The 19,149-nt window shown below is 23.3% G+C and overlaps 1 protein-coding gene across 2 annotated transcripts; it reads left to right on the forward strand.

The window, feature by feature from the left end:
* The first annotated feature begins 3,099 nt into the window (after nucleotides 1-3,099).
* Nucleotides 3,100-17,392, forward strand: LOC145848549 (solute carrier family 25 member 48-like). Of its 2 annotated transcripts, none has more exons than XM_082953945.1 (7): nucleotides 3,100-3,192; nucleotides 6,465-6,583; nucleotides 7,169-7,286; nucleotides 7,706-7,809; nucleotides 14,964-15,116; nucleotides 16,013-16,239; nucleotides 16,786-17,392. In XM_082953945.1, the coding sequence occupies exons 1-7, from the start codon at nucleotides 3,126-3,128 to the stop codon at nucleotides 16,883-16,885; spliced, it is 888 nt and encodes a 295-aa protein (XP_082810071.1). In that variant the 5' UTR covers nucleotides 3,100-3,125; the 3' UTR covers nucleotides 16,886-17,392. The 2 variants fall into 2 exon arrangements, with proteins under 2 accessions (XP_082810071.1, XP_082810072.1); XM_082953946.1 differs by lacking the exon at nucleotides 3,100-3,192 and adding an exon at nucleotides 5,087-5,269.
* Nucleotides 17,393-19,149: the final 1,757 nt, after the last annotated feature.

A 19,149-nucleotide genomic window follows, 5' to 3' on the forward strand; every position in this document is an offset into this window, starting at 1 on the left:
ACACTCTCTGAGTTGAGTGTTGCAAGATTGAAACCTGGTGGTCGACACATATACAAAAATAAAAAAATTGTAGCAATAGGAAATAAAATATCTGGTTGAAATTGAAGTTGTTCAAATGTTGAAGTTGTTTTGAAACTTTTAAATTAGTGCTTTTTATACTCTCTGTTAAGTTTTAAAAAAAGCAATAAAAGTTCTTAAGTTATACAGACATGAAGATTTCCATTGTAATAGTATTTAAATTGTAACTGAAGAGCTTGTTTTTTCAATGGAAAAAATCAGACAGGACAAAAATAGGTACTTTTTAAAAGTTAAGTTTTAAAGTTTAAAGTTGAGAAACTTTTAATGCGCTAGTTACATTTATAAAATAACAAATGTATACTAGGTTGTACATTTAACAACAGGTCTGCAAAATTTGAATTGATTTCATAGACTATTGGGTTATGGTTAATTTTAAGTGAGCACCAATATCAATCTGAAAATATAATACATTCAATGTCTTTTTAACCACAATTTTAGGCTGAAAAAAAAAACATTATTTTGTTTTAAACAAGCTATATAAATACATAGAAACAACTAAATTATACATTATAAACTAAAATGTTTAATGAAATTTATTTTACATCATCATAATCAATATGAATTATTGTATTAATATAATCACTTTTATATTGTAAATTAAAAGCAATTAAGTATATAAGTTTATTAGTTATGATATATAAGTTTAATTTTATTCATGTATTTATAAAAGATAATTTTTTACCCTAAAATTAAATTAAATAAGACTTCAAATGTATTATAATTTCAGCTTGATATTGGTGCTCACCTAAAGTTAACTATAACCGACAATTGTTTATATTAAAGCACATTACCTTATTTTTGTCCAGTGAAAAAAAGACTACGCTGAAGAGCAGGACAAAGTACTGTTTTTTTGTTTATAATCTTTTAATAAATCTTAATAGTGTTTTTTTTAGTGAAAGTTTAACATTTTTACTGTATTTTTTTTTTGTAGGTCAAAACAATTGTCAGTAGAATAAGTATTTTAAGCATAAAGAAATTTCAGCTTTGAAAAAAGTAAATAAGTCTTAGTTTTAATCACACCAAAAGAAAAATAGTACAACATTTTTAAAGTATGTCTACACTCTTGGGTAGAAATAAAAAAGAAAAATTGTGGTAATGATTTTATTATAGTGAAATATTTAATAAACATATGAAGTAAAAAAGCTCCTAAGATAATTATAAAGATAGCTCTTAAAAAGTACATTTCTAAAGTTTTGACACATAAATACAAGGGGTATTTAAAACAGAGTATAAGTATTTCAAAAAAATAAAATTTTATAGTTTTAACCAACTTTCATGATATGTTAATTTTTGTCAAAATTTACTGTTGCAAATGCATTTTCACCAATAATTTTCAAAAGGTTTTTTGTAAGTTTTTTTTTTGATGTTTTTTACCATAAAAATAATTTAAAGTCACTATAAAATTTTACTATAAAAACTTGAAATTGTAATTAAAATTTGGCAAGATTTCTAAATGAGTTATCATAAGACTACATGAGACTGTTATAAAGTTTCACTACTTTATAAAACTGGTACTCTAGAAATGTTTACACATTAATTATTTACTGTAAAATGTAAAATGTTTAAAAAAAAAATTATAGATACTATAAAACTCAAAAAAAAGTAGTAAAACTTTATAACAGTCACATGTAATCTTATGATAACTCATTGAGAAATATTGCTAAATTTTAATTACAATTTCAAGTTTTTATAGTTAAACTTATAGGCTTCAAAAAATAAAAAAGTCAGATACAGAACTGTTAAAAAAAAAGTAATATATAAAAGGTTCTTGATTAAGAAAATTAATCTTAAATACAAAGCACTGCTACAAAATACTTTGTTTTAATATTGTTAAAATGAAAGTTATTGAAATTAGTTAGAAGCTTTGTTTTTAGCAATAATCTAGAGTATTTTTGAATATGTTTTTCAGAAGGTTTCATTATTAGTGGTAAGTTGAAGAATTCTGATAATATTTACTGTGCAAATCACTTTGAACAATTTAACAAACATACTGTTATATATTTTTATATAGTTTTATCAAGTGTTGAAAATCTATGTAGTATTTAAGGCAATAAGGGGAAAAAGTGTACTTTGAAGAAAATAAACATTTGCTCTTATATAAAACCTTAAAGTTAAAACTAAATGGCATTTTAAAAATGTGAAAAAAAAATTAATTCTTGAAATTTAGTTATTTTAATAAAAAGTAGCTGATACAATTAAATGGTTTCAATTTTTTGAATTTAAACATGCCTTATAAATGAAATACTTTAAATATTAGTAGCACACTGAGTTAAAGAATTTGAAGAAAACTAGTTAATAGCTGAAGGCAAAGATATATTTTTAGTAAAATAGCTATTTTTGTTTTTAGTTTTGGATTTTCATAAAAAAAACTATTAAACTCACTCACTTTGACCAATTTTATTGCAAAAGTTACTTTGGATTTTGTTAAGAAGTAAAAGCTATCTAGTAGCAAAGATAAAACTCCACAAAGTAAAATCAATTTGTACAAAACAAGATGGACCCAATTGTGGCCTTAATAAAGAGTTCAAAATAACTATTAAATATTGACAATATTTTAATGTCTTGTTACTGATAGCTTTTGGAAGTATTGTTTATTTTTTCATACATTTAATATCAAATGCATGCTAAATAAATGTACAAGTATTTAAATTACTAATTTCTAGGTTTTTTAAATCATTTAAAACACATTGCTTAGTTATATGAATGATTTGAATTTAATAATCTTAACTTTATATTTCAAATTACACATTTTATATATTTTGTTATAAATATAAGTTTGTAATAATGAATTTCAACAAAATTCTCACTAATAAAAAGTAAGCTTGTTTTATTTGTTATTAGCACAGCTTTAAAGTTTAAACGCACAACTAGTTTGCTGTTCTCATAAAGTTGTTTTTGTTACTAAGTTTAGCAGTATTTATCAAAAAATTTAGGTGCATCAAACTATGATTTAAAAAAATAAAATAAAAGTGTGAAATGCACTTGAGTAGAACTGATTGAAATCTTTTTTATTTCAGATTTTATATAAAAAGTATAACAAAATAACAATGAAACAAGAAGTTGCGAGAAAAAGTTGGTTTGATGGAGAACAGTTTGTCAGTGGCTGGGCTGGTGGTTAGTTGGAATATTATATATAATAAATTAATAATTTAAATTTTCAGCAGGTTTTACTGTATTAGAATAAATAAACTTGTATTATAAAATGAATAAAAGTTCAGCTAGGGGTAAGTTGTTGTTTAAATAAAACTGTTGTATAAATTTAACTAAAAGCATTATAAATTATTAAAAAGTTTAGGAGCTAGATTATATTAGTACTTTTTTTAATTTTTTATATAATTATGTTTATTTTTAAATACTAAATGAATTCATTATAAAAACACTATAATAAAAAATAATTAAAAGTGTAGCTGGAGGTAAATTTATTAAAAAGTTAAATTTTTTTTTTCTAATTTTTAATATATATGTGTTTGATATTTAAACAGTTATAATTATTTCAATGTTAGTAGGGGTAGGGAGTACTTGGGTTGATGTTTGCTAGACTTTTTTTTCTTTTCGATTTAGATGTGTTTTAGCATTATTAAGAAGAATTTGATATTAAAAAAAAAAAAATTCCAAAAAAAAAAATTCCGAACCCAAAAATTGATTTTGACCCCAAAAATCACTTATTTTCATGATTTTTAACTTAAATAGTAATAAAATCACTTATACATGTCCTATACTTATAATTTTTTATCTTAAATTAAAGTTTACAGTTATAGGCAAACATTTAAAGACATTTTAACTGTGTTTGTAACATTATGACGTCATAATCACACAAAATATGTAAATTTTGACTGTAAGGGTGCATTTTATTAAAAAGAGCTAATTTATTCTGCTGTTGTGCTTTTACATTAGTGTAATGAACTAATGCTTGCATCATTCATTGTTGAACTCAAGAGAATATTTAGAGCTTGTTGCAGTTATGAGAAATGAAGTTTAAAATCAATGATGCAACTTTTTATCAGTTTTATTTTATCAGTGCAGTAAAACTGGCTAGTGCAACAAATCATCAGTATATTAATTTTGAGTTTTAGATAAAAAGTTAAAGTTAAATTATATGTTATCTGCTTTAATTTATTTATTTTAAAAGTTTAATAGTTATTAAATTTTTTATAGTTTTATTACACACTAGATAGAAATTTATTTAATTTTTAGTTTATTGTTTAAGTGGTTTGAAAAGTATTAGATATCTACAAGATCTTCAAGTGTTTTATAGTTTACTCAAAAAAATTTGATTACTTACTTCTTAGTTGCTTTTGTACTAAAGATTTATAAAGTTCACTATACTGTTAAAGATAAAAAAAACAGTTTTTGTTAATTTTTTTACAGATGAATAATAGTAGTAATTTAAGTATAATTCTGGGAGATTGCCTACCAACAACTTATGATGTTGCTATTAACATTTTTAACATTTGTTCTGACCCAAAATCACAAAAGATGAATAATTGTGTTAAGGCGTATGCAACAGCTCTCATTTTACAGTGGACCAAAGCATTTGGTGAAGAATATGTTCTGAAAATAAAACAAGTACAATCAAAGTTGTTAACTGTAGTAAATAATTACTTTAGTAAAGTGTATAAGGAGCAGACCCGAGATAAATCAGGTGTCAAAAATAGTTTGAGGCAGCTCAACAAAGAATGGAGACAATCTAATATATTTACAGGTAGACATAAAAACGTACCTCTAGTTGTTAACAAGTTGTTTGACATAGGCAAAAACATGGATACTCTTACTGGAGATGAGGCATGTTTTTATACTGATCAACTAAGTTCCTGTTGTGGCCGTATAAGTGAAGATGTTGATTTGAAATATGTAACTGAAAGCAAACTGAGTTAGAATTAGCACAAGCAGCTCTGAAGCGAGACATGTGTGAGAAGTCATACATTTCGGAAGTTGATGTTGAACCTTCAGTTTCCAGTTCAAATGATGGTAGAAGTACTATCATTAGCACTAATCATTAACTTAATGATGCCATAAAAAATTATCTTGCCTATAATACATTATAATTTTTTAATGTTTGGTTATTTATTTTGTTGTTATACTAATTGAATAATTATCTAAGAGTTTTTTAAACACTTATGACTAAATGAATTATGACATCAAACATCACGCTAATATACATACCAGTACCACATCATTTAAATCTTTAAAGGTAAGTAAGAAGTTTGTTTAAAATGTTAAAGTAACTGTTACTTTTAGAATAAAAAATTTTAAATAGAGCTATGCTTATTAAATTTTTAAAAAGTACTATTTTATCGAAAATATTTACATATTTTGTGTGATTATGACATCATAATGTAACAAAAACAGTTGAAATGTCTTTAAATGTTTGCCTGTAACTGTAAACTTTAATTTAAGATAAAAACTATAAGTATAGGACATGTATAAGTGACTTATTACTATTAAAGTCAAAAATAATGAAAATAAGTGATTTTTGGGGTCAAAATCAATTTTTGGGTTCGGAATTTTTTTTTTGGAATTTTTTTTTTTAATATTAAATTCTTCTTAATGATGCTTTAACACATCTAAATCAAAAAGTAAAATATAAATTTTACAACATGACCAAGAAAAATGTGGTGTACTCCCTACCCCTAATGTTAGTCTTATGTCTTTATTTTAAATGAAGTGAAAAAAAAATATATCTCCTTTGAAACTAATTTCACATAAAGTGTAATGTTTTCTTATATTATATTAAAATTATATGTATATATATATATTATAACTTGGAGACAGACTTATGTTTTACCAAAAATAATTGTTAAGCTCTTATTTCACAGCTACTAAACTGCTAAACTAAAACCAGATTAATGTTTTTTAAACAAGAAAATGTTGTCTAGTGTAGGCAATAAATAGTTTCATAGGCATGTTTAAAAAAAAAATATTCAAATATTTTTGTCATAAATGAGTATTTTTCTTATATGTAGTTCATATACAAAAATAAATACAACAACTAACAAAGTTATACAGTTCATATTCAAAACTAGGCAATTCATTTTTTCATAATCATAAATTATCAGTAATAAAAAGTTTTATTATAAAAAACAATTAATATTTTTACAAAAAAATTTCACACCAGATACATATCAGTACTTGTTGCCAACCCAGTATAAAGATTAACAAAAATGTGATAAAAATGAGCTACATAAAAATATAATGTAAACAATAACAAGGATAAAACATTAATAAAAATGTAGTTAAAATCAGTTACATAAAATCATAATGTAACAACACTATCAATAATTAATGTTAAGTATTAACAGGCAGTATATCAGTATTAGTTACTCATCCTGTGATACAATAAAAACGAACTAGAAAAAGTATTACATATAAATAATAATACTAAACAGGCAGTATATCAGTTGCAGTAGCTCATCCTGTAGATACGATAAAAACTCGGTTGCAATCGAGACCTGGTGTTTATAAAAATATGAGAGACAGTTTCTCATCCATATACAGAATTGAAGGGGTTTGTTTTGTTATTGTTATAATGTCTGTTTGTTTGGATGTTAAGTAACCAATTTTAAGATTAATTTTATGTTTTTAAACTTAGTAAAACTTGGTATTAACTTTATTATTAAGAGAGTCCATTCTTCTTCAGAGTTTCACATTAAAATTGATGGTTTTTTGTTAACACTTGTTTATTTAAGTAAATTTAACATTTAGATTAAGTGGAGCATTTTATTAAGAAGCACACTTGGCTTTCTTAGTTAAAGAACTACAAACTAAAAAGCTATTTGTTTTTTCTTTGTAGTCCCTTTTAATTTTTCTAGTTTTACAAGTATCATTAAGAAAAGTTTAACCAAAATGTAAAATAAAAAAAAAAAATAAATGGTTTTTAAAACTTTCAAAAAAAAAAGTATATTTCTGTTTTGTTTATTTATATTTTTAAGTACATAATGTTTTATAGTAAATAAGTTTTTTATAATTATTCAAGTTTATGAGTTTTCATGCTTAAGAGTCCTGTTTCTTATAACTTAACAATTGAAATATAATGTTCTAAAAGTAGTTAAATTAAACTTACAAATTTTTATTAGTAATATTTTATAAACAGTTTAGAGGGTTCTACAAGGGTTTCTTCGCACCATTTTGTGTTCTTCCAGTAAACAATGCCATACTTTTCTACACTGAGGACAGATTCAAACAAATGGGTTTTGATGGTCTTCAAACAGGTCAATTATATAATAATTATATAAAATATTAATTTTGTTTTACAGATTTACAAATTTGTTTCATATATTGAAGAGATGTTTTTCTTATGGTCATTTACACATTTTTAATGTTTATCGTTTTGGATTTTTTAAATCAATGTTTTTATAATAGTTCTTTTTCTATTTCAACTAGTTATTTTATTTATAACTATTTCCTTATATCAGTAACTGGATTTGTACACAGTTGACTGAAATTGTATATATTCTTACTCTCAGAAGCTGTAGTGTAAAGTTTATGATTCATATCCACTATAATTTATAAAATCAAATTTTATTACTTTAGGAGCTGGAGCAGGATTTGTCCAGAGTTTTTATTTGAATTTATTTCATTATTTACACTCATATTATCATTAACATTAACTATTTTATTATTGTCATAGGAGCCGGAGCAGGATTTGTCCAGAGTTTTTTCACCTCACCTGCCGAACTTGTTAAAACTCAACTGCAAGTTCAAGGTATGAAGGGGAAAATAGCTAGTGGTAAGGTTTGTGAAAAAATTAATATTTGTTGTTGTTTTAGTGATTTTATTAAAAGAAGTGCATAAATATAAATAAATGTTATCACATATGTACTGTTTATATAACATAAAAATAATGTATGTTGGTTACATCATTGGTAGTTAAGTATATTTTGAATAAGTTAGTTACAAAAATGTATGCTGTTTTAATTGAGTCTTGAACATTTAAATATTATATTACAAAATAGAAAAATACTTGTATTTACAAATTGATTTATTATTAATAAAGTATGAATGAGTCAGTTATATAAACTTTTGCTGTTTTAACTGAATACTGAGTTATTAAAAAAATTGTAAGACTTTTTATGTTTGAATTATAAAATAAACGTTTCTACATGTTTATGTTTTAGTTTTTATTAACTATTTCGAATTGAAACTCATTTACGTTTAAGAAATTCAACTTAATTACTTGTTAATTGAACCAGATAAATTATTGATTAAAAAAGTTGTGTCCTGTTGTAAATCAAGCTGTTAAATTTAAGTCAGAAGTATAAATATGCCAAATTTTTTTTTGATTTTTTATTATTATTTTGATTTGACAACAATTGTTGTCAGTATTTTTTTTGAAAACTATTCTATACACTAAATTAAAATCAAAAATATTAGAAAAATTAGTATAACAATAAAAAAAAAGTTAGTACTAACTTAATAAGATAAATGACTTAAAATGAATTTTTCATACTTTATGTTTTTGTTTGATAAGTAAAAGCTTACGAGAAATAGTTAGTTACACATTTTGAATTATACTTTTTCTAAAGACTTTTTATTGAAGTTCTTATTTAAAAAAATATAAATTATTTAATAGATATTGTTATCTACCATATAATGAATTGTTTTTATTGAAACTTGAACTATATCTATACAAAGATCTGCTGTCAAAAATGTTCTGTATCATTTTAATGATGTCATAACGAACTAGTTAAACTTTCAATTAGTAATTTGTAACTTCAAGTATGAATTTTTTGTAACTTTAACTTACCATACGCTTTGATTTGTTGTTTTATTTTCATTAAGTATATTAATTTTATTAAAGTTTTTTGTAGCAGTAAGAAAGCAGAGTTTTTTTTGGAGTAGTGTAAAAAAATTTATATGACAAAAATAGGTTTTGTTGTTCTTTAAAAAATATTATATAAAAGTGTAATTGTGACATGGATCTTTATATTTTAAGTTTTAGCTTAATTTGGTTTCTTTTATTTGAAGTCTATTTCCTCAAGCTTAAGTCTATACATAATTATATTGTTTTAATAGCTTTAATTTCTAAGCACTCAATTACATTTTGACTGTTTAATTATTATATGGAAAATTACTTTATTATTATAATTAGTCTATAAGAAAAAAAATCTGAATTATTTTTTTTTATTGTTTATCTAAAATATTAAACCATAACTGTATTATTTTTAATGTACAAAATTAACAATATTGCTTTTGAAACTGTTTTTAAATGTTTGTAAAAACTAGACAGTTGGTTTAATAAAACTTTTAAGTTAAATTTTGTAAATTTATACTTGACAAAAATTAGTTGCAGAGTATCAAAGATTTGGTAAAATAAAACTGAAAAGAGAAACTATAGTTGCTTGTTAATATAACGAAAAAATGTTTATAGATAAAAGATACAAAATCATTTGTTTAAAGACAAAATTTAGTACAGTGAATTAAAGATAAAACACATTAAAACAAATTTTAAACATAAACTTCAGTCGCTTGTTTACATAACAAAAAAAGTATTTATAGATAAAAGCTAAAAAAAACTTTAAATAACGTCTCAGTTTTGATCATGTCATGGGTTACTTAAGTGCGAAAAAAAAAACAAAGATTGTTTAGCATTTAGTATGTATTTTTAATGTGAAAAATATATTTAAAAAATAAAATTTCATTTGACTTTCTGCTCAATTTATAAACTAATACTTCTAATTGAAGAAGTAAGAAATAAGAAGTTTTTAGTTTTACTATATCCTTGAAGTTATTTAAAAGATAAAAAAATAGATTAAGAGTCATGCGCTGTAAAATAATAATAATAAAAAAAGTAAAGAGAATGACTTATAAATTTGAAAAGCAAAGTTTTATTAGAATTAACTTAAAATACTGCAACTAAGATCATACCATAAGTTTAATGGAGGTCAAAATAATAAGCACAAAGGTATAAAAAATATAGTAATGTGAAAGCTTAAAATATAAATAGAGTAGACAAGCCATACTAGTCGTCCAATGGAAAATTTGAGAAAAAAATTTCCGGCGCACAAAAGCATTATTACGTCACATGAAACGTGATACGTATACCTACGATGTGAGCCAATGAGAACCGAGTATTAATCACACACGTTTTCATGTGAGACTTGAATTGATGTGGGGAAAATATGTGAAAGTTGTTAAGTAATATTTTATATGTACTCATATGCTTTTTGAGGTCAATTGTTTTGTATGCTTTATTTGAAAAATATATTTAATATCCAATATTCAGTAATATTTTGTATGTACTCATATACTTTTTGAGGTTAATTATTTTGTATACTTTATTTAAAAAATATTGTAACTCTAGTAAACTGAACAGTTTATTATTATTATTAGATTAGTAGTATTTATTGAAATGCTCACTGATGTGGAAAATATGTAAAAAATATGTGAAAGTTGTTTTTAAACTTGTTTATTTATATTTAAGTTTATTTTTTTGTTTACTCATTTTTTATTCTATAAATAAGTATTTAAAAAAAAGTTTTGTAAATATATTTAAAATATTTAATAAATTTTTATATTGTTTATATTTTTGATGTCAGTTGTTTTATAAATTAAACTCAAAATAATTCTTTGTCTTATAAACTTTGTAGTAAACAATTAATTGAAATCAGTTTATATAAAATTAGTAAATAGTTATTAAGCATTAAAGCTATATTTTAATCTACTCATCTTGTGTATTTGAGCTCTATGATTTTATAAATAGTTGTAAAAAAACATCTTAATGAAATTGTTGACATTAAACTGGGAATTAATGTATAAAAGTTATTTTGAATATGGGTAAAATGTATTATTTTACTAACAACTGTGTTATGACTCATTAAAGTTTGTAGAAAATTTTGTTATTGAGAAACTTCTATTGACTTTTCCTTGGCTGAATTTTTATTTTGTAACACAATTAAGACTTTTCTCCTTCAGTTTTATACGCAGTTGTTTGTTTGCTTTTAATAAATTGTAATTTCTCATTCTTTTCAAGGGTTTTGTGTTTTTTAATTTATGATGGATTATATTTTTTAAATTTTTTAAAGGTTTAAGTATTTGCTTGTTTACGTACTAATATTTGTGCTTTCTGATTAAGTGTTTTATTATTCTGCTATGTACTTACTTTGTTACACAACTAAAGATTACTTACTAGTCAAATAGGTATTTAAAAGGATTAATATTCATTCCAACAAGCTATTTAAACAACAAGTAGTTGTTGAAGTCCAAGTTTAGTTTGTTTGGTCAATCATACAACAAATATACTATTTGAACAAGAAGTTCATGTTTAAATTGTTCGTTTCATGTTTGATTAATACCACAGTAAAATATGTTTGTTTAATACAAGTACAAGTATTTTGATAAAAGCTACTAAAAGTACTGTTGTTAACTCGTTTTTTCTTTGCTGTTTATACATGATTTACAAAGTTACTCAAACATCTAGTTTAAAGAATTTAATAATAAATTTATTTCTATTTGTCATTTCAAATGTCTAATTTTATATTTTATTAAATGTAAACAGTAAATGTGTGTGGGCACAAGATTAAGTCCAACTATTGTTACTATTTATATTTATGAGTGTTAAATAAATATTATATAGTTATTGAATACAGCTTTATAATTCTATAAAAGTTGTACACAATTGTTTATTTAAGAAAATACTTGTTAACTTTAACTACCTGATAAGTACTGCACAGAAGCAAATAGTTCAATATTTCAACTTTTTAATAATTTTACATAAGTTTTCAAACACAAGTTGTTAATCATTACATAATTTTAATGCATGTAGTTCGTTCCAACTAAGTTATTATGCATCTTGAAAAAGTTTAAAGGATTAGTTCAAGTATTCAGTGATATTAGCAAAGGTATTTTGTAATACAAAGTTTGTCTAGGCGAAAATACCAACAAAAGTTTTATAGATATAAACTAGTATAGAAGTTAATTTAACATACAGTAGAAAGGTTATTAAAGTATGTTGCGTTTCATATTGCCTGGGCAAAAAATTTCCCACAAAAAACATTTTTTTTTGTGCAAGTGATTGTTTTTAAATATTTTGAAGTTTTTTAATATGTTATTAAAATAAATTATTTGTTTTCTGAAAACTAATAAGTTTACACATTTGCTTTTTTAAGAGAACTGTTTTATGAATTTTTAATATTAGTAATAATAAGTTTTAACAAAAAAAAAAAGTACTATTTCACATGTTTAAATTACTGAAAATGTAAGTTATTATAAAAACATTTATAATTTTTTACTTTAAGCTAAAAAATCCTTATAAAATTTAGACCATGTGTAGCCTATTTTTATCTTTTCAAAGTAACTCATCTACAAAAAATGTTTTTTAAATTGAATTTTGTGATTAAAGGTAACTATTGTGTAATTATCAAATATTTAACATAGTAAATATCAAAAACTTTAAAAAGATTATTAAAATAAAATAATTTACTAGTTTTCTTTTATTATAAATAGAATAGTTAAATATATGCAGTGAATAACATTTTATTTAGTTATCATTAATAACAACTAGTTTTAATTTGGTTAGGTTTTAATTTAGTATTTTACAAAAAACATATTGTTATACAAAAATTATACTACAATTTTTTTATTCAATATACTTATACGTCTATCAATACTAATCATATTGTGTATATACTTGAAAAGAAATAAACAGTCTCACTGAAGTAAAAAAAAAGTAAATAAAAAACTAAATTAAAGTTGAAAAACTGTAATTCTATGTCTAGCAAGTAAAAAAATACGTCTTTATATGTTTTTTTTGTAGTTTAAAATAAAAGTTTGTTTTCTTTATAAGTATTTTTAAACTAGTATAAAGTTAAATTGATATTTTTATTTACAGTGTTACTATTTTTTATTTGAATTTATAACTTGAATATTACTGTTCTACCATAATATAGACTAAGTTTTGAATAACTAGAACTTATATTATGATATTCAACTGTAATTTTGTTTTAAAATGTACAGCTTTTAGTATTAAAAACATTTTAATTAAAAAAATTATGTTATAAAATTTTAGGTCACTTTAACTTTTTGAGTTTTTGAACTAACAAAATTTAAATAATAAATAAAGATATTAAAGCTATTACTTATGTTTAAATTTTCAACTGTTAACATTTTTTTATATATATCTAGATATAGATTATAGTATTAAAATAATTTTGTTATAATAAATTATGTTTCAAAATTACAAGTCAATTTAACTTTTTTAGTTCATGTGACCTTAAGTAGATTTTTCGGTTAAGACAATTTAAAAAATGTTAGTTATACAAATGGTTGCATATCAAGAGCTATATACATTACCCTAACATAGCATAGTATATGTATTACGTTAATATATTTAATTTTTTATTAAATTACTTATAATTTTGAATATAAAAAATGGCAGCATAAAAAATAAAATTTACAAGTTTGTAAATAAATAATAAATAAATTGATATTTTTAAACAACGTTAGATTTTTATCTGGATTAGCGTTGTTATCAAGTTTGAATATCAAATAAGTTTTTATTGTTTAAGAAGTTCAAACCAGTTTGTTTATTCGTAACAGATATGAATAGTTAATACGTGAAATAAAATTTAAAATTGTTTGATTAAAAATAAAATAACTGATAACGAGTTTATTAGTAACTGTGTTAAATTTACTTGCAAAAACAACTACCTTAATTTACTTAACACTATTTTTGATAACAAAACTTTGAGTGTTTTTCAAGTTTACAAGCATCACAAGGTTTACTCTAATAACTTTAAATTGACAAATTAAAAAAGTTTATTTCTAAGCAAGTTATGCTTAGTTTTATGAAAATTTCAAAAAGTTGTATAATTATGTAAAAGGGTTTTGTTAAATTTCTGTTTTTACATTAAACTACAAATAATCAAAATCACTTCAAAATAAGCAAATATAACTTTGCTCAATTAATTTTTCTAAGTACTACTGTTACAACAAACATATGAAATCATTGAACATGATTTAGCAAACGATCATTGGTAGCATTACCACTGTGAAACTATTATTTTTATAATTAACTTATAATCTCTGAACACTTTATTAAACTAAAAAAAAGGTTTAAAAATGGTTTCAATATTTTGTTAAGTGTTTCTAGCAGAAAAAACAATCTAAAAATAGGTAAACTATTGTATAAAAAAACAAGTATCAGTTTTTAGCTTGTTTCTAAAGATAAGCACATTACTTAGTTTTAACAAGCACGCATTAAGAAATTATATCAATTAAAATAGTTCTTTTATTTCTAAAGCAATACTCAATGGCTGAGATATTCAAAGAATATACACATTAGTGTTTAATAAAATAAATATTCAATAACTAGTTATTTTGTTTTTACAACTTTACTCAATGGCAGAGATACACAAAGTTTTTTTCTAAGTAATTTGTGCTTAGTTTAATGAAAATGTCAAAAATTGTGTAATTATGTTAAGGGTTTTGTTAAATTTCCGTTTTTACATTAAACTAAAAATAATCAAAATCACTTCAATATAAGACTTTGCTCAATTAAAGAATAAAAGCTCAAGAGCTTCAAATAAACTGTTCAGCGATTAAAAGTAAATTTTAAAACTATAGTTTCACATTGGTAATACTAACAGTGATTATGACTAACATGATTATGAATAACATGCATGAGACATTCAAACGCATATACAAAAATTACGTTTAATGAAATAAAAATTCAAAAACAAATAATTGTTTTTTATTACTTACAGCTATATTCAATGGCTGAGATATTCAAACGCATTTGCACAAATTGTTTTTAATAAAATAAATGTTTAAGAACTAATAAAATAACTTTATTTTTTACAGCTATACTCAATGGCTGAGATATTCAAAGAATATACACAAACTATTTTAATAAAATGAATATTAAATAACAAATAGTTTTATTATAACAGCAATACTCAATGCATGAAATCTTCAAACGCATATACACAAACTACGGTGTGAGAGGTATTTACAAAGGGTTGACAGTCACAATTGTCAGAGATATGCCCGCTTTTGCTGTTTACTTCTACGTATTTTCATACCTTTCCGAAGATGTTTTCAATGTTTGTTTGGTTTTATTTTACTTTATTAATATTTTAATTTGTTTATTTTATTTTTACTTAGTTTTTTAAATGTTTTTATACCTTTCCGAAGATGTTTTAAATGTTAGTTGTTTTATTTTTTTCGATAGCTTATTATATATGTTTTGAATTCTTTCCAAAGATGTTTTCAATGTAGGCTTTATTTGTAAAAGTTATGAATATTTTGTTATAGATAAATATTTGTGTTACATTTATTTCTATTTTTATATGCGTTTTTTTACTTATCTAAAAATGTTTTTAACGTTTAGACTCATAAAAAATGTTTTAACTATAAGCTTTATTAATTGACGTTTAACTTATTTAATTAAGGTCAGAACTGAAATAAAAATTATTAATTATACTTTCATATCCTAAAATTTACATAAATAGTAGTAGAAAACAAATTAATCTAGTTCATATAACTTAATAGTTATTTACTAAACGTACATAAACCGCTGAATTCCGTGTATGCAGTGTAAACTCAACAAACCATCAAAAAAACGAAATATTTCGTCAGTAATTTGACCTAACGTTACATCAGTAGCCACTTGACATATCACGACTTCTCAATACTGACATATAGTGGATAAATTTACACGAATATTTTATTAAAATGAAGCGTATAAGTATCTCAATAATATTATTATTGATTAATGCTATAAACTAATTAAAAGATTATACAAGTTAACAACACCAACTTTTATTTAAAAAAATTCAAGTATTTCAAGTATAATAATACAAGTATTTCAGTCAATAGATGACCAATTATTTCACGTTTTTTACACAAATTAAATAAATGCTGGCAAAATTCAGCAATATAATTTAACTAGATATAACTAGCATAAAAATCTTGAAAATAATTAGATAAATTCAAACAGATAACGAACTACTTCACATTATACGGATTGATAGCTGCAACATTCAGTGGTGGTATTGCCGGATGCTCTTCGTTCGCCTGCAATTATCCGGTTGACGTCGTAAAATCGAGGGTGCAAGCGGATAAGATAAGCGGGCACAAGACCAAGTACAACGGAGCGTACGATTGTTTCAAGAAATTGTACAGGAGCAAGAAATCAGTGAGGGGAAAACTTAAAGTTTTCTTCAGGTTTTTAACTAATTTTACTTTTGAAAATAAAAACTTTATAAATAAAGATTTATAATAATAATAGTACTACTTAAATTTTTTTTTCTATGAGTGAATATTCTTGTTACCTTCAACTACCTTATTTTTATTAATAAAATACTTTTGAAAAAGTTTAAATGATTCTTAATATTTTGAGTATACGCTAATTTACTATAATGGTTAACCTTTTGTAGTACACTTAAACTTCAGGGAACTATAATAACTTTTGCACAATAACTGTAATTATAAAAGATTAGGTTTAGAGATAACGGTTATAAATATTAGGGTTAAGTAAGGACTTAAGTTAATAGTTGTATGTTAGTATTTGAAACTAAGGGTTTAAGATTTATAATTTAAGGTTTTTATATTGTAACAATCTAGAAGTAAGAGGTCTTAAAATATAACAACAATGCTTTATTTTTTTTGACATTAATCGTTTCAGTTCAATATACAAACAGTTTTTGTTCTACACACAAAGTTATAGTTTTTTTTATAACATTACTATTTAAGTTCAATATTTTTCAACAGTGGATTCAACCCAACAATGGTGAGAGGGTTCATACTGAACGGGATAATGTTTCTACTCGATAGGCTGCATCAAACAGTACATGCAAATGTTGCAAAATGACACCACAGATGAGTACACCTCGGGGAACTCCCTGATTGAAAACTCGTCAAAGTGGAACGCTGTGGCTGAAAATTTAACTGATGATCTGACGCTTAGGAAAGACTTATAATATTTATTTATATATTGATTTATTATTAGGGACGCATTTTTCCTGCCATTTTCGGGTTTTGTCTATCAGAATGTCGTTTTTAAATTAAAAAAAAATTAATGAGGTTTTCCACAAAATACAAAATGAAAACAGCAAAGAAGTTTGATTCTAAAAGCACTTTAGTGAGGTGTTGTCATATAAAATGAAAAGTAAACAAGCTTATATCTGTAAAATTAAAGTTTTTTTATTAAAAGGTTTAATTAAGTCTACAATCTACATACAATACTACCAACAATAAATTAAAACATGTTTGTATTCATACCCAGTTTTATTCATAACATCAAATATTCAAACTAAAAGGTTTAATGTTTCACAATATTTTCTTTATATACAACATAAAATGCACAAAAAGTTTTCATATTGCAATAAAAATCATCTTATTTTGGCTTATTAACCTTTATTTAACTTAAATTACACAATTTTTTTAATTTATATTGCTTTTTTACATTTTAAATTAATTAACATTGAGTTTTTACCAATCTAATTGTATTCAAAATTAGTTTCTTTTTTTTTATTTTGGTAACATTAAAAAAAACTTTAATAATCAACATACAAACGTTACAACTGTTTTTTATGAATTTTTTTTTATAATTTTATTGATTTTTTTTCTTACAAAAATAATGACTTTAGATTTTTTTTTATTAACTCAAACTATCTATTAATAATAAGTTGCAAGTTTCAAAATCATAAGCAAAATGAATAATTTAAAGCTTGTTTTATTTATTGCATTTTTTTTTCAAAATATGCATAAATTTGATAAGCTTATATGTTTTTTTTATCAATACCTCTATTATTTATCCGATATTTATAAAAGTTGCTGTAAATTAAGAATATGTTTTGAATTGCTTTTAATATTATTCAAAGAATGGTTGCCTTATTGTTAGTTTTTGTTCTTTTTTATTAATAAATTGCACATATAAACTTTATTTAAAAACTAATAAGTAGTTATAAAGCGTTGGTGTCAATAAAACAAAATTATTTTATTCCAAAGAGTTCGAAAAGGTGTTCATATGTATATTCAATATGTAGAAAAATTTTAGTCAGATACTTCTACTCTATTTGAGTGTTAGTCAAATTTGTTCAGAGATTAAAAGTTTTTAAATGTTACAAAACAAAGTTGTACAGAAAAATAAAACTGTATGTAACAGGGTTCGTGCGCGTCAGACTAAATCAGGCTAAGTCAGTCTAAATCAGTTTTTTTGAAAAACGTCAGGCTAAATCAGTTTTTTTTATTTAAAAATTTGAGAATCTCAGTTTTCCTCAGTTCAAATGCTTGAAAATTTTAATTAATAAAAATTGAGAAATCTTTTAAAGATCAAATTGAGATGTGAATTTATTTCTAAATAAAGATTTTGTTATTAAAGACAAAATCAGTCAGTATTTGTAAAAATAAATGCTAAAAACCTTTTGTTGAGTCTATATTTTTTTAAATGTTCATTATTTTGTTTTGAGTAGATTATATACGTCATAATATGAAAATAAAAAAAATACAGTTTAAACATTACAGTTTAGTTCAACAACTTAATTGTTTGTTTAAATTTGTTTACATCAGCTATGTTTTTCAGAGCTTAGTTAGTTGAACTGTTTTAATTTCTAATTTAAACGATTTATACCAAATACTTTTAGATTAAAACTCTTAAGAGTTTATTCGTGTATTTACTGTTTGTTTTAAGTTATAAGATGTATTCACAACACTAAAACTTAGCTTTAAGATAATAAGTACTAAGTTTTGTGGGAGTACATATTTTAGGTACAATTCATTTTTCACCTATTGGTTATTTGTCCATCACCTTTTTCACAATTTAGTCTTATTTTATTGAGTTGTAAGTAAGCTATAAGTTGCTTTTTGCAGATTTTTAAAGCTGGTTGAAGTCAGAGACTACAATAGTACTAATCAAACCCCCCCCCCCCCAATACCCAAAATGACTTCTAAAGGGGATTTTCCTTACTTTGAAAAAATGTCAGGCTAAACTAGTCTCAGTCAGGCTAAATGAAAAAAAAAATTGCGCACGAACTCTGATGTAATTAAATATTTGGTTTACTACCATTAGTGCAACAAAATATAAAATGTGTACGTTTTTGTTAAAGAAAGTCGTGATAATGTGTATTTTCTTAC

Source organism: Thalia democratica, unplaced genomic scaffold, assembly GCF_965202585.1.
Source record: "Thalia democratica unplaced genomic scaffold, ktThaDemo2.hap1.1 HAP1_SCAFFOLD_1519, whole genome shotgun sequence".
Classification (NCBI taxonomy): domain Eukaryota; kingdom Metazoa; phylum Chordata; class Thaliacea; order Salpida; family Salpidae; genus Thalia; species Thalia democratica.